Here is a 15,055-nt window from a genome sequence, read left to right on the forward strand (position 1 = left end):
CAGGAATCCTATCTTATCTAGTGCTCTCATCTCAGATTACCCGGATTTACCTTAGAACTTTTCCTATAACTGTTTCAGCCATGAAGATTTTCAGTTTGGTTTCAATTTGACAGAGTTGCCAAGCCAAACAGTTAATTGGGCCAGGAGAGGCCATGATTGCCTGTTTGCACTAACTCATCCATGGGACAAGAATCAGCAGCATAAGAATTGTAATGAACTTTCTGTATAGCTTTGGGAAGCAACAAGCTGTTGAGCAAATAAATAGCACTGAAAAAGCAATCCTATAGTACTATTTTTTGTTCAGTAACTTTTGCCTGTTTCTTTCAGGGGTAAACATACTCCTGGTCCTTTTCAGTTTTAAAAAGGGGAGAGGTTAAGGCATTAGGTTAAGACCAGGAGTTCTTCACTTCCTAGTCTTCTGGTTTTTTTGTGTTTACTGTTTCTAATTTTTATATATTAGAATAAAATATTGGTTTGTGTGTCATTCTTAAAGACAAAATACATATTTTTCCTATTAGGAAAACCATATTTGTTTGCTATATAAAATTATAGAACAGGCCAGGCCCGGTGGCTCAAGCCTGTAATCCCAGCACTTTGGGAGGCCGAGACGGGCAGATCACGAGGTCAGGAGATCGAGACCATCCTGGCTAACATGATGAAACCCCGTCTCTACTAAAAATACAAAAAAAAAATGAGCCGGGCGAGGTGGCGGGCGCCTGTAGTCCCAGCTACTCGGGAGGCTGAGGCAGGAGAATGGCGTAAACCTGGGAGGTGGAGCTGCGGAGCTTGCAGTGAGCTGAGATCTGGCCACTGCACTCCAGCTTGGGTGACAGAGCGAGACTCCGTCTCAAAAAAAAAAAAAAAAATTATAGAACAAGTTAAACAAAAAATAGAGTACCCCGCTTCCCCCGCCTTCTGCTTCCCCCTCTCAGATATGCAGTGGACGTGATCTGGTAGACGTCATTTTATATCCTTGTTTATATAGTGTTCCATACAAAGATGTATTTTTTAATAAAAATGAAATCATTCCACAAATGCTATTTATTTACTTTGTTTTATACTCTACTTTTTTTTTTTTTTTTTTTTTTTGCATGCTGTATCATGGACATTGATCCATGTTATAAAGAAAAATTTATGTCATCTTTAGTTTCTGGTTTATAGACATAATGTGTGATTACTTGATAACTTACTGAATTTGTAACTTTATCCCTTATTATAGGACCTTAAAGTTGTTTCTACTCTTTTTCCAAATGTTGGTATAAGGAGTATCCTTGCAGCTAAATCTTTGAACTCTAGTTGAAGTGAATATTTTTTCATAACAGTTATGCTTATTAGCCATTTGGGACTTGCTCACTCATGTCCTGTGCACCTTTTTCCGATATGTTATCTTTTCCACATTGTTGTTTTAAAGTCTTTTGTAATTGGGATGTTAACCCTTCTTTTAGTTAGCATTTGTTTTCTCAGTTTGTTGTCCTTTAGATTTCTTTTGCTTTCTTGATTCACAGAAGTTTAGATTTTTGTATCAGCTTTTCTCAGTCAGTTTTTTTCCTCAGTGGCACACTTAGAAAATTGTGCTTCACCTAAAGTTATATAAAATTTACCTTTTTTTTTTTTTTTTTTTTTTTACTTCTATGGCAGTGATTTTGTTTTATATGTTTTTTGGGGGGTGGATGGGGAAATGGAGTCTTGACTTGTCGCCCAGGCTGGAGTGCAATGGTGCAATCTGAGCTCACTGCAACCTCCGCCTCCCGGGTTCAAACGATTCTCCTGCCTCAGCCTCCCAAGTAGCTGGGATTACAGGCATGCGCCACCACGCCCAGCTAATTTTTGTATTTTTAGTAGAAACAGGGTTTCACCATGTTGGCTATGCTGATCTCGAACTCCTGACCTCACATGATCCACCCACCTTGGCCTTCCAAAATGCTAGGATTATAGGTGTGAGCCACTGCACCCAGCCCTTGTTTTATATGTTCAAGGGTAATTTTAATCAACCGGGAAATAATTTTAGTGAAAGATATGAGTAGAGTGGATCAAACACCAGAACACATTGTTCTTTCCTTACTGTTATGAAATTTTGTCTTTATCATATACTGAATTTTGGATGTGTTTTTCTGTTTCTGGACTTTTTGTGTATACAATGATTGGATGTTTACTTCTGTTCCTCTGCCATACTGCTTTAACAGTAGTTTGTTTTTTTTTTTAATCAAAAGCAGTATGGTTGAGATGATAATTTTCTTTGAAAATTAATATCCCTGACATAAATGTTATTCAAATGTTATACATCGTGAAGAACATCCTTTTATTTGTATTCATTTTAATGATAATACTAAGGATTTACTAAATATGAACTTTATATCAAGCACTGTGCTAAGCACTTACTTGTATTACTAATTTATGGTAATTCAATGCTTACAGTGGCCCTTATTCTACATACTACATAATTTATTAATATAACAATTATAATATTAATAAATATAGCATATTTAAATTTTTCCAACTGTTTTGCTGTTGCAACAACAGCAAAGGAGTTAGTAGCTGAAAATGAATAAAATAGAGAACATAAATAGAATCAGAAGAAGGACGAAACTATATAAAAGACTGCAGAATCGGCCGGACGCGGTGGCTAACACCTGTAATCCCAGCACTTTGGGAGGCCGAGGTGGGTGGATCACGAGGTCAGGAGATTGAGACCATCTGGTCAACATGATGAAACCCTGTCTGTACTAAAAATACAAAAATTAGCTGGGCTTGGTGGCCCATACTTGTAATCCCAGCTACTCAGGAGGCTGAGACAGAATCGCTTGAACCAGGAAGTCGGAGGTTGCAGTGAGCCGAGATTGCGCCACTGCACTGAGCCTGGTGACACAGCGAGACTGTCTCAAAAAAAAAAAGAAAAAAAAGACTGCAGAATCATTTCATGGTACAACAGAACCGTCCTATATATGACTTCATATAAATGATCTCAAGGTGCAATTTTATTTTGATTAAATTGCTTATAGTGGTTTAGATTGTTATAGTACTTCTAAAGATTTTATTACAGAAATTTTCAGGTGTACAATAAAGTAAAACTGAATAATAAGATCTTGTGTAGTTATCACCCATCTTGAACAAATACTGATGTTACTGTTTCTGTTTTATCTTCTCCCTCTTCCTCTTCCTTCAGGTGGGTGGAATGCTAATACAAGTCCCATATATCATCTTACTCAAGTAGTTCAGTGTGTATATCTAAGAGACAAGATACTTTAAAAAATATATTATCACATTACCATGCCCAGCAACTAACAATAATTCTTAATTTTATTGAATACTCAGTCCATGTTCAGTTGTCCCTAATTATGTAAAAACGTCTTTTTTACAATTTGTTTGTGCAAATGAAAATCTAAATATGGTCTAGGCCGGGCGCAGTGGCTCACACCTGTAACGCTAGCACTTTGGGAGGCCGAGGTGGGCAGATCACTTGAGGCCAGGAGTTCGAGACCAGCCTGGCCAACATGGTGAACCCCTATCTCTACTAAAAATACAAAAATTAGCCGGGCATGGTGGTGCACGCCTGTAATCCCAGCTACTTGGGAGGCTGAGGCAGGAGAAACACTTGAACCTGGGAGACAGAGGTTGCAGTGAGCCAAGATCATGCCACTGCATTCCAGCCTGGGCAACAGAGTGAGACCGTATCTCAGGTCTGCACATTGCATTTGAATAATATGTCTCTTAAGCCTTTTTACTTACTTATTTTGGTGCCAGGTATTGAAGGAACTGGGTCATTAGGCTTATAGAATTTCCGAGAGTCTGGATTTGGCTGGTCGTATCTTAGTGATGCTATTCTATCTATTCCTCCATCCTCTTTAGATAATTAAATCTAGAGGCTTGGTAATTTTCTTGTTCAGAATTTTTAGTAAGAATACCTATTAGGTGATTCTCTGTACTTCCTGTTATATCTTATCGGGAGGCACATAATGGGGTGACCCATTATAGTACATTGTAATAGATGATAGGCTGGTCCTTGACTTTTAGGATCTCTGTTCTGGTATCTCTCTCTTTAAAAAATGACCACTTATAGTTTCTGTACATTTGTTTTTTCACTTGTGTTCTCATTATCTTCATTAATAAAAGATTAACAGATAAAACTCCATTTTATAGATTATTTGTAGGCTATGGAAAATTGTTGTTTATCTAATGCCATAGACTTTTAAGTTTCATAGCCCCAAAATTGGTAAATTGTCGAGTACTACAGTACTTTGGAGTTTTTTGGATCACGTGTAACTTTGAAAATGTAATGGAAGTTGTAGACCCACTCACTGGAAAATATGCTTGACAGCTCCTACAAAGTTGGTCAATTTCATTTCAATAGGTTTAAAGACACCCTCTACTATCTCCACTCATCCATGAACTTCAGTTAAAGATCTCCTACTTTGACTTATTCTTTAATTCTTATTCTTTCCTCCTATGATGACTTATTCTTTTTATTTCTATCTCCTGGCTGTCCAAGATGGGTGTGTGTGTTTCTCTGTTTCTGGACTTTTTGTATATACAGTGATTGGATGTCACTCCTACTCCTCTGCCATACTACTGTCATGGTAGTTTTTTTTGGTGGGGGTGGGGGCGTAGTCTCGCTCTGTCAGCCAGGCTGTAGTGCAGTGGCACGATCTCGGCTCACTGCAACCTCTGTCTCCCAGGCTTGAGCAGTTCTTCTGCCTCAGCATCCCAAGTAGCTGGGATTACAGGAATGTGTGACCACGCTTGGCTAATTTTTGTAATTTTAGTAGAGATGGGGTTTCACCATGTTGGCCAAGCTGGTCTGGAACTCCTGACTTAAGGTAATACCTCTCGCCCCGCAAAGTGCTGGGATTACAGGCACGAGCCACTGCACCTGGCTATAATGGTAGTTTGTTGTTGTTGTTGTTGTTGTTGTTTTTAAGACGGAGTCTCACTCTGTCAACCAGGCTGGAGTGTAGTGGTGCGATCTCGGCTGACTGCAACCTCTGCCTCCTGGATTCAAGCAGTTTTCTACTTCAGCCTCCCAAGTAGCTGGGATTACAAGCACCTGCCACCACGCCCAGCTAATTTGTGTATTTTTAGTAGAGACAGGGTTTCACCATCTTGGCCAGGCTGGTCTTGAACTCCTCACCTCGTGATCCAGCTGCCTCAGCCTTCCAAAGTGCTAGTGATGGGATTACAGGCATGAGCCACAGCACCTGACCGTTTGTTTGTTTGTTTGTTTGTTTGTTTGTTTGTTTGTTTTGAGATGGAATTTCGCTCTTGTTGCCCAGGCTGGAGTATAATGGCTCGATCTTGGCTCACTGCAACCTCCGCCTCCCAGGTGCAAGCGATTCTCCTGTCTCAGCCTCCCAAGTAGCTCGGACTACAGGCATGAGCCATCATGCCTGGCTAATTTTTTTGTATTTAGTAGAGACAGGGTTTTACCATGTTAGTCAGGCTGGTCGCAAACTCCTGACCGCAGGTGATCCACCCGCCTCGACCTCCCAAAATGCTGGGATTACAGGCATGCGCCATGCCACTTGGCCTTGGTAGTTTTTTTTTTTTTCTTTTAAACTAAAGCAGTATGGTTGAGATGATAATTTTCTTTGAAAATTAATATCCCTGACATAAATGTTTTTCAAATGTGTATACATCATGAGGAACATCCTTTTGTTTGTATTCAAAGGATTCATTTGAACTGATTCATCTATCCGTTCAAATAATGAATGAAACTGTATCATATAGCTTGGTATCTAGCCTCTAGTGTAGCTTGGTCCAATTAAGTGCCTGATCTTTTAGTTTAGTTTAGTTGATGCACCTGCATGTTTCAAAATTTTTATGTTGAGGTGGTGTTATCGCATAGATCATCTGACTTCTCATTTTTTATATTCTTCCCAGCAATCTGCAGAGCGCTGTGTAAGCACATTGCTTGATCTAATCCAGACCAAAGTGAATTATGTGGTCCAAGAAGCAATTGTTGTCATCAGGGACATCTTCCGCAAATACCCCAACAAGTATGTCCAAATACTTTTAGCCCTGTTTCTCAAATTACTTAGGAAATGTTTAAGTAAGGCACTTTGAAATTGCCTAGGTAAGAATTACTCTTTTGAATGTTCCTGGTCATAATAGGATACTTTATTAAAAATTGGAAACATGAAATGGTTAGCACAGGGATTAAAACCTGAGTTTTCACTCTGCTTGCTTTCTTTAGGAAGAAGTGAAGCTCTGTCTGAATATGCATTGTCTATTGAGATATTTTAAAGTTAACCAGATTCTTTGATGGCAAAGTTACTGTTAAATAGGATATCTATATTCTAGGTTGTTTAGGCATACTCTCAGTTTATACCTGTTATCCAGGCATAATTAATGATTGTGTACCTTTTCTTCTCAGAAATGTATAAGTTTGGATGATATATAGCACCCTACCATAAAAGCCAGGAAGGTAACAGCTCTGCTATTCACTTTGCATGTTACCTACTACATTGTGGAGAATTACAGAACATATAACAGATTATCAGTCTCATGCCTTTTCTGAAGTATTTTAGTTACTGTCTTACAGATATTAAAAAAAACTACATTGTCACTTCACAAGTTTTTCAGATTGAGACCTCAGTATATGCAGCAAAAATACTTTTTTAGATTTGATTTTTGAAAACAAGTAATTAAGGAATCTGAAAATGAAATAAGAGCAGGTTTTGTAAGCATCTTAAATCTCATTTTGCCCTACACTCAGAGATACATTGTGCTAAAGCTTCTGATTGTCTTCTTTTTTAAGACAGAGTCTCACTCTATTGCCCAGCTGAGTGCAGTGGTGTGATCTCGGTTCACTGCAACCTCTACCTCCTAGGTTCAAGTGATTCTCCTGCCTCAGCCTCCCAAGTAGCTGTGATTACAGGTGCATGCCACCATGTCCGGCTCATTTTTGTATTTTTAGTAGATACAGGGTTTCACTGGCCAGGCTAGTCTCGAGCTCCTGAGCTCAGGTGATCCATCCACCTCGGCCTCCCAAAGTGCTGGGATTACAGGCATGAGCCACCATGCCCGGCCCGCTTCTGATTGTCTTTGAAGATAATGTTAAATGAAGTAGCTTGCAGTAAGTTAGCTTAGTGGTGGGCTCAAGAATTAGTAGATATATTTTGGCAAGGTAGTGGTTTATCAAGCATTGTGTATATTTTTTAAAATTTTAGAAATAGTTCTTTTGGAAAGAGAACCACATACTTTTTGACTATTCTCCCAATAAAGAAGAGGGTCAGCCTCTAAACTTTTTTTTTTTTTTTTTGAGACAGAATCTCACTCTGTCGCTCAGGCTGGAGTGCAGTAGCGTGATCTCAGCTCACTGCAACCTCTGCCTCCCGGGTTCAAAGATTCTCCTGCCTCAGTCTCCCGAGTAGCTGGATTCACAGGTGCCTGCCACCATACCCGGCTAATTTTTGTATTTCTAGTAGAGACAGAGTTTCACCATATTGGCCAGGCTGGTCTTCAACTCCTGACCTCAAGTGATCCACCCACCTCGGCCTCCCAAAGTGCTAGGATTATGGATGTGAGCCACCATGCCCAGCCTAAACTTTTTTTAATTAACTTTTTTTTGTTTGTTTTCAGACAGGATCTCACTGTGTTGCCCAGGCTGGACACAGATTCCTGGACTTAAGTGATCCTCTTGCCTCAGCCTCTCTAGTAGCTAGGATTACAGGCCAGTGCCACTGTGCCTGACATTTAAACTTACTTATTGATTGAGGGTGAAGATGTGTATCTGAATGTGATTGGTAGAGAAATGTGTCCATTTCTGGTTTATGGTTAATAAGGAGTTAGGATGGTTTACTTTTAAGAAAGCAATCAAGAGCCTGGTTTAATCAGTAGAAGTAGGCAGATACTTAGTTAAGTGTACTATTTAGTTGTCCACATCTAATTTATTATACAGAGTCATTCTAATGGTTAAAACTACATTAGCCAAGGAGATGGATTCAGCATGGTAGGCCTGAGAGAGCAATAGATATGTAAAAATAAGTATTTGAATTACTTCTTTCTTTGGAGAAGTAAGTCATTAGTGCAGGTACCTTTAGAAGAACTAAAATAAAGAAAGATCTCTTTTATAAAAAGGAGAGATAAGTGGATTAAGGGACAGATTTACCATTTCTCGTCTAGATACCGTTGTTGTCTAACTTCATTTGCCTAAAAATAAAGTGGAATTTCTGTTCCTCTCTACCGTGAAGGCAAAATGGAACAATAGGAAAATTTTCTAATCTACATATATGAAAGATTGTTACAAATACAAGGTAGTGGTATTATCTTACACCACAGGTTAATTTTTCCTTGTAAAAAGAACAGATGGCAGTGTGGCTCACACCTGTAATTTCATCACTTTTGGGAGACCAAGGCGAGAGGATCACTTGAGGCCACAAGTCTGAGACCAGCTTGTCAACATAGCAAGACCCCCGTCTCTACCAAAAAAAATTTTAAAGTTAGCTGAGTGTGGTGGCATTCAATTGTAGTCCTGGCTACTCAGGAGACTCAGGAGGGAGGATCGCTTGAGCCCAGGAGTTTGAGGTTACAGTGAGCTGTGATTATGCCACTGCACTCTAGCCTGGGTGACAGAGTGAGACCCTGTCTCAAAAAACAAAACAAAAGAACATCTGATGAATTTTTATAAAGGTTTTAAGGTCTAGATCTTAAAAAATAATTGAAGGGAAATTTAAGGCATTAAAATCTTCTGACTTAAAACCTGTACGTTCTCTTGACTAAAAGCTTTTACAGTTTGGTGGTTTGGTTTAGGGTTCCTTGTTTGTGGTTTTGCCTTTAGCCCTCACTTTTAAATATAGTTCTTAGTTTTGCCCTCAATAACCATAGTTCGTTTTTTTCATATCAGGTATGAAAGTATCATTGCCACTCTATGTGAGAACTTAGACTCGCTGGATGAGCCAGATGCTCGAGCAGCTATGATTTGGATTGTGGGAGAGTATGCTGAAAGAATTGACAATGCAGATGAGTTACTAGAAAGCTTCCTGGAGGGTTTTCACGATGAAAGCACCCAGGTAATTTCTTGTCTCTTGTTTTCCTACTAGTTTTAGATGTCTTTGGGGAGATTTCAGAGAAAGCAAAGGTTATAGGCAGTTTCTTCTATGTCTATATTTATATATAGTATGTTCATTTTTCCCCCAACAGGGATGTCCCTTTTCAGTTTTACTGATTTTTTGTTTTTGTTTTTGTTTTTGAGACAGTCTTGCTCTGTTGTCCAGGCTGGAATGCAGTGGCAGAATCTTAGCTCACTGCAACCTCTGCCTCCTAGGTTCAAGCAATTCTGCTTCAGCTTCCCCAGTAGCTGAGATTACAGGTGTGCACCACCACACCTGGCTAATTTTTATATTTTTAGTGGAGACAGGGTTTCGCCATGTTGGTCAGGCTGGTCTTGAACTCCTGACCTTAGGTGATCCACCCATCTCGGCCTCCCAAAGTGCTGGGATTATGGGCATGAGCCACTGTGCCTGGCCAGTTTTATGGAATTTTTTTTTTTTTTTTTTTTGAGACAGTTTCACTTTGTTGCCAAGGCTGGAGTGCAGTGGCAGGATCTTGGCTTACTGCAACCTCTGCCTCCTAGGTTCAAGCAATTCTGCTGCCTCAGTCTCCCGAGTAGCTGGGATTACAGGCATCCACCATCACTCCCGGCTAATTTTTTGTATTTTTAGTAGAGACAAGGTTTCACCATGTTGGCCAGGCTGGTCTTGAACTCCTGACTTTAGGTGATCCACCCACCTCGGCCTCCCAAAGTGCTGGGATCACAGGTGTGAGCCACCGTGCCAGTTTTACTGATTTCTAGTGTTAAAAACCTACATAACTCAGACCAGTAGTTCTCAAACTTCAGTGAGCATTATTAACACCTGGAGGGCTTTTTAAAGCACATGTTGCTGGGCTCCACCCTGACAGTGTCTGACTCAGTAGGTCTGAGATGTGCCTAAGTATTTGTATGTTTTACAAGGTTCAGGGTGATGCTGATGCTGCTGTTAATCCAGAACCGCACTTTGACAACCACTGGCTTAGAACAGTAGTTACCACTACTTTTTTGTTTTCTGTCACCTAAGAATGACTACACTTTTCTGTTAGTAATGGCTGTGGCTCATTACAGCAGGGATTTTTCACTTGAGGCTGTGATGAGGTTTGAAAAGATTATCTTTGAATGAAAATTCTGAGACTGTTTCTCACTTTCGCCTACCAAAATTAGAGCCACGGGACCAGGAGGCCAATAAATTATTAAGCCCTTTTTTCTTGGCATTTGTACTCAAAGCAAATAGAAAATTATGCATGTAGTCTACCATAGCAATTTTAGTAGACCTAATTCAAGGAGTATGTACAAGTCAATAGCTTTGTGGTTTAGCAGCCAACTCTTAATAGGCTGTAATCTGACATAATTCTACTGTCCTGGCTCTTGCCCCAGTATGACAGATGATTCCATAACTCCCCCCAAATTGTAGCTTTTGGTAGAAGTAAATAATGAAAGACTTGCTCAAGAGCCAATATTATCACCATCAGTATGTTAACATATACTTTAAGAAATGTAAGCCAGGCTCAGTTACTCACGCCTGTAATCCCAGCACTTTGGAAGACTGATGCAGGAGAATTGCCTCCAGCCAGGAGTATGAGACCAGCCCTGGCAACATTGCAAGACTACCTCTCTACAAACAATACAAAAATTAAAAAAAAATTAGATGTAGTGGCTTGCACCTGTAGTCCTAGCTACTTGGGAAGCTGAGGCAGGAGGATTGCTTGAGTCCAAGAGTTTGAGGCTATAATGAGCTATGAATGTGCAGCCTGGGCAATAGAGGGAGACCCTGTCTCAAAATAATAATAGTAATAATAATAAACACAGGTAACTATCTGGCTTAGAAACAAGCAATATTTTGTGCCAAAAATGCATTTTGAGGATAAAAGGATAGATTTTTCAGTTGAATACCTTTGTATTTCCCACGAATACTTTTGACTGCTCTTGTTGATATTGAGTTTCAGCCTTTTGTCTCTTAACCACAATCAGAAAGGCTCCATAGTAATTCATAGTTGGGGAAACACCACTTTGGAGCTGATGGCAGGGAGTAATGCCAGTGCCGTTCTTTCACTCTATCACAAATTATGTCTGTTTAGGTGCAACTCACTCTGCTTACTGCCATAGTGAAGCTGTTTCTCAAGAAACCATCAGAAACACAGGAGCTAGTCCAGCAGGTCTTGAGTTTGGCAACACAGGTAAGAAATCTGGAAAAAGAGAGATGTTGATTTGTCTTGTTTCAAATTGTAGGAAATTATGAAACTCTTCCTAGGGGATTCATTTGGGGAAGTTTTATTTGAAGGAAGTATGGCCTTTAGATCTTGTTAAAATATTAAAACAATGCCTTTTAACTTGTTCAGCTGAATTGTAGCTAATTGTATGGCTTTTAAATGAGTTGACTGAATCCACTTTTCATAATTCATGAAAACTAGACTCTTAGTTTAGTGAAGGACATACTTAGATGAAAATGACATGGTCTGATAGTACCTGCTTCACTGTGACTTCATTTGAGCTTTCAAATGAAAGTACCATGTGGAGATAAAAGATGCCTCAGCAAAGTTTCATGCATTATTCTACCTTCCAGAGTGTTTGCCTTTCTCTTGGAAATTAAGTGCTTATGCTGCTTCCTTGAATTATTTGATATATTTGGATTTCCTTGGAATTATTTGATTTTTTTGGTCAGAAGAAAAGTTTAGATGGAGTCTGATCTCAGGAAAGTGGCAGCTGGCCTTAAAGATCAGGTCATTATATTAGATCCACAGAAATCAAAATAATTAGGTTTTCTAGTATAACTGGTATAATGATCATCAGTCCATTCATGATTTAGTAATGTTCTTAATTGGATTTGCTAACAGGCTGGCATTTAGCAGGCTGTCAGGGTTAAGATATGTGTCTGCAAATGGAATATGATTCAGATATCCAGTTTACCATTTTTCTCTCTTTCTCATCCCTTTATACTGGTGCGTAATCAAAATTTAAAACCCTTTCACAGTACTTTGCCTAGTTCTGAGCCATAATTTTTCCTGTTACTAATTTTACAACTTTAAAAAATTTATTTGTATGAGCTTGTACAACTTTAAAATAATTTATTTGTACAAGCTATTTTGAAGTATTTTAAAAACTTTCTTAAGCATCTTCCTCTGCCTGAAGCAAAGCAATTTATAAGCATCAGTGGTTAATATTAGTATTGAATTGAGTGTTCTGATTTCCTGTGTCTGGATCCTTGATTAACCCATTTAAATCTCTAAGATGAATTCAAAACAATTTCTTTATTCCTCCCACCCCCCCACTTTTTTTTTATTTTTTGCACTCTGTTTCATGTTTTAATTTTAAACTCCTAAGTCGGGGTGTCCAATGTTTTGGCTTCCCTGGGCCACGTTGGAAGAAGAATTGAGAATTGTTTTGGGCCACGCATAAAACACACTCACAATAGCTGATGAGCAAAAAAAAAAAAAAAAATCGCGAAAGAATCTCATAAAGTTTTTAAGAAAGTTTACAAATTTGATTTGGGTCACATGTGGCCCCAGGTTGGACAAGCTTGCTATAAGTGGTCACACAGAATGACAGAATTAGAGCAGCTCACATTCGGTCAAAACAATTTCTAAAGAGAATTTTGGCCTTCCTCTCTGCTTACTGTAAATATCCAAGCAAGTATGTTTGGTAGTTTCATCTGTTTTCACAAGTTCTCAACCCTGTCATCATTGTCTGTTAAGGCCTATGTGTTTGTATGTAACAGGCACCATGGAGAGCTATATTACGCATTCTGGCCAGATTTCAAACTCAGTCTCATTACCTCAAGTATTTATCAAAATTTGACTGAGATAAAGTATTTAGGAAGGATTGCTTAAAGGATACAAGGTAGTGCTGTTCTTACAGATAGTCTGAAATTCACCTCTGAATCAAGCCTTATTAGTAGACATCTGGATACCTGTACTACATTGTTTTTGACCCCTAATAAAATTGCTTTTACTAAATTACGCGAATACTATCAGTCTGTAGTAATAACAGTCGTCATGGAAACTACCCAATTTGGATCTGTTGTTAGCTTGTTATCAGAGTCATTACTTTATTATGTTTTCTTCTTTGTGAAGCCCCATCAAATTCCTGACAAGTTTTGGATTTTTCTGTTTATCAATGTAGCATGCCTGATGAGCTTTCTTTTCCATATTGGTTGTTTGAAACCTTAGAATCACATTTAGCCGTCTCCCGTGGAAACTGTGTAGGCCATCGTGCTATGCAGTTTCCTGACTCTGTTTTCAATTAATGCTATTTAGCCTTAGATGCAATTTTCATAAGCTTCCTAGAACAGGACAGGCTAGAAACTCACTTAATCCTAGCAAGGGTTAGTACACTATTTCTGTTTTTATAGATGAGGAAACTCAGAGAGGCCTAATTATTGTGGGGCAGAGCTAGAACTCAGACTCAGTTATGTCTGGCTCTAAGGTCCATGGTCTTGTCCACTGTGCTGTGCTTCCTCTAGTCTGAAGGTTAAGAATGACTTGGAGAATACATATTCCATGCCTGAAGCAATATTGAGCATAAGCCCATATGTATATGTGTGTTTGCTAGTTTTGAGGTCTTTGTGGATGATTATTTCATACTATAAATAATAAGCAATTTCTCAAGGCTTGCCTTTTTTCAATATTGGGTCTAGCTCTGTCACCCAGGCTGGAGTGCAGTGGCGTGATCTCGGCTCACTGCAACCTCCACCTCCCAGGTTCAAACAATTCTCCTACCTCAACTTCCTGAGTAGCTGGGATTATAGGTGCATGCCACCACGCCCAGCTAATTTTTTTTTTTATTTTCAGTAGAGATGGGGTTTTACCATGTTGACCAGGCTGGTCTCGAACTCCTGACCTGAAGTGATCCTCCTGCCTTGGCCTCCCACAGTGCTGGGATTACAGGTGTGAGCCACAGAGCCTGCCTGAAGGCTTGCTTTTTCTGTCCAATTATTTTTTCTATCTAATTAATTAATTAAGTCTGAGAAGTTATCATAAAAGAGTAAGTATGCTGCTGGGCGCTGTGGCTCACGCCTGTAATTCCAGCACTTTGGGAGGCTGAAGCGGGCGGATCACTTAAACTCAGGAGTTCAACCAGCCTGTGCAACATGGCAAAATCCCGTCTCTACAAAAAATACAAAAATTAACTGAGCATAGTGGCACACGCCTGTAATCCCAGCTACTTGGGAGGTTGAGGTGGGAGGATCGCTTGAGCCCAGGAGGCAAAGGTTGCAGTGAGCTGAGGTCATGCCACTGCACTCCAGGCTGGGTAATACAGTGAGACACTGTCTCAGGAAAAAAAAAAAAAGGAAAAAAAGAATAAGTATGCCCATGTAAGTCTTTTCACCTGGTTCTCTTTTTTCCTCAAGTTTGTGAAATAAGAACCTAAATATTTATGGCTGGTGAGTACCAATTTAAGTTTAGGATGCAATGTGGTCTGTTGAATTGTGTTAACTTAATTGGGTAGTGAGGTTCTGATGATGCTACTTCCACTGATTCAGGACATGACTGAGCAAATTTCTTTCATACTGCTTTTCTTCTGTCTCTATAGTAGAGTTAATTAATACTGTTTTTACCTGTGCTGAGAATTAAGTGAAGTATATATATGTGAAATCTTAGTGCTTTTAATTTTAAGTAAAATGGAAGTATAATTAAAAATATTATTAGTTAGTGGGGAAAACCCAACCCTTGAATCTGAGGCTTCATTTCAAAAATTTGTCATTTTACCTGTTACACAGAAATTCAATACAGTAGTCAGTTCAACTCAGTAAAGAATACAGAGGCCGGGCGCGGTGGCTCACGCCTGTAATCCCAGCACTTTGGGAGGCCGAGGTGGGCAGATCATCTGAGGTCAGGAGTTGGAGAGCAGCCTGACCAACATGGAGAAACCCCATCTCTACTAAAACTACAAAATTAGCCGGGCATGGTGGCATGCGCCTGTAATCCCAACTACTGGGGAGGCTGAGGCAGGAGAATCACTTGAACCCAGGATGCAGAGGTTGCAGTGAGCTGAGATTGCCCCATTACACTCCAGCCTGGGCAACACGACCTA

General features: G+C 39.5%; 1 protein-coding gene across 5 annotated transcripts in view; it reads left to right on the forward strand.

Moving 5' to 3' along the window:
- Positions 1-15,055, forward strand: part of AP2B1 (adaptor related protein complex 2 subunit beta 1) — a 140,024-nt gene that overhangs the window by 42,126 nt on the left and 82,843 nt on the right. For all 5 annotated transcript variants that reach the window (XM_023190821.3, XM_026447590.1, XM_023190825.3 and 2 more), the window contains exons 10-12: positions 5,875-5,990; positions 8,840-9,005; positions 11,104-11,202. In XM_023190821.3, the coding sequence (XP_023046589.2) occupies positions 5,875-5,990; positions 8,840-9,005; positions 11,104-11,202 (381 nt within the window). The remainder of the gene's footprint in view (positions 1-5,874; positions 5,991-8,839; positions 9,006-11,103; positions 11,203-15,055) is intronic.

Source organism: Piliocolobus tephrosceles, chromosome 16 (assembly GCF_002776525.5).
Source record: "Piliocolobus tephrosceles isolate RC106 chromosome 16, ASM277652v3, whole genome shotgun sequence".
NCBI lineage: Eukaryota > Metazoa > Chordata > Mammalia > Primates > Cercopithecidae > Piliocolobus > Piliocolobus tephrosceles.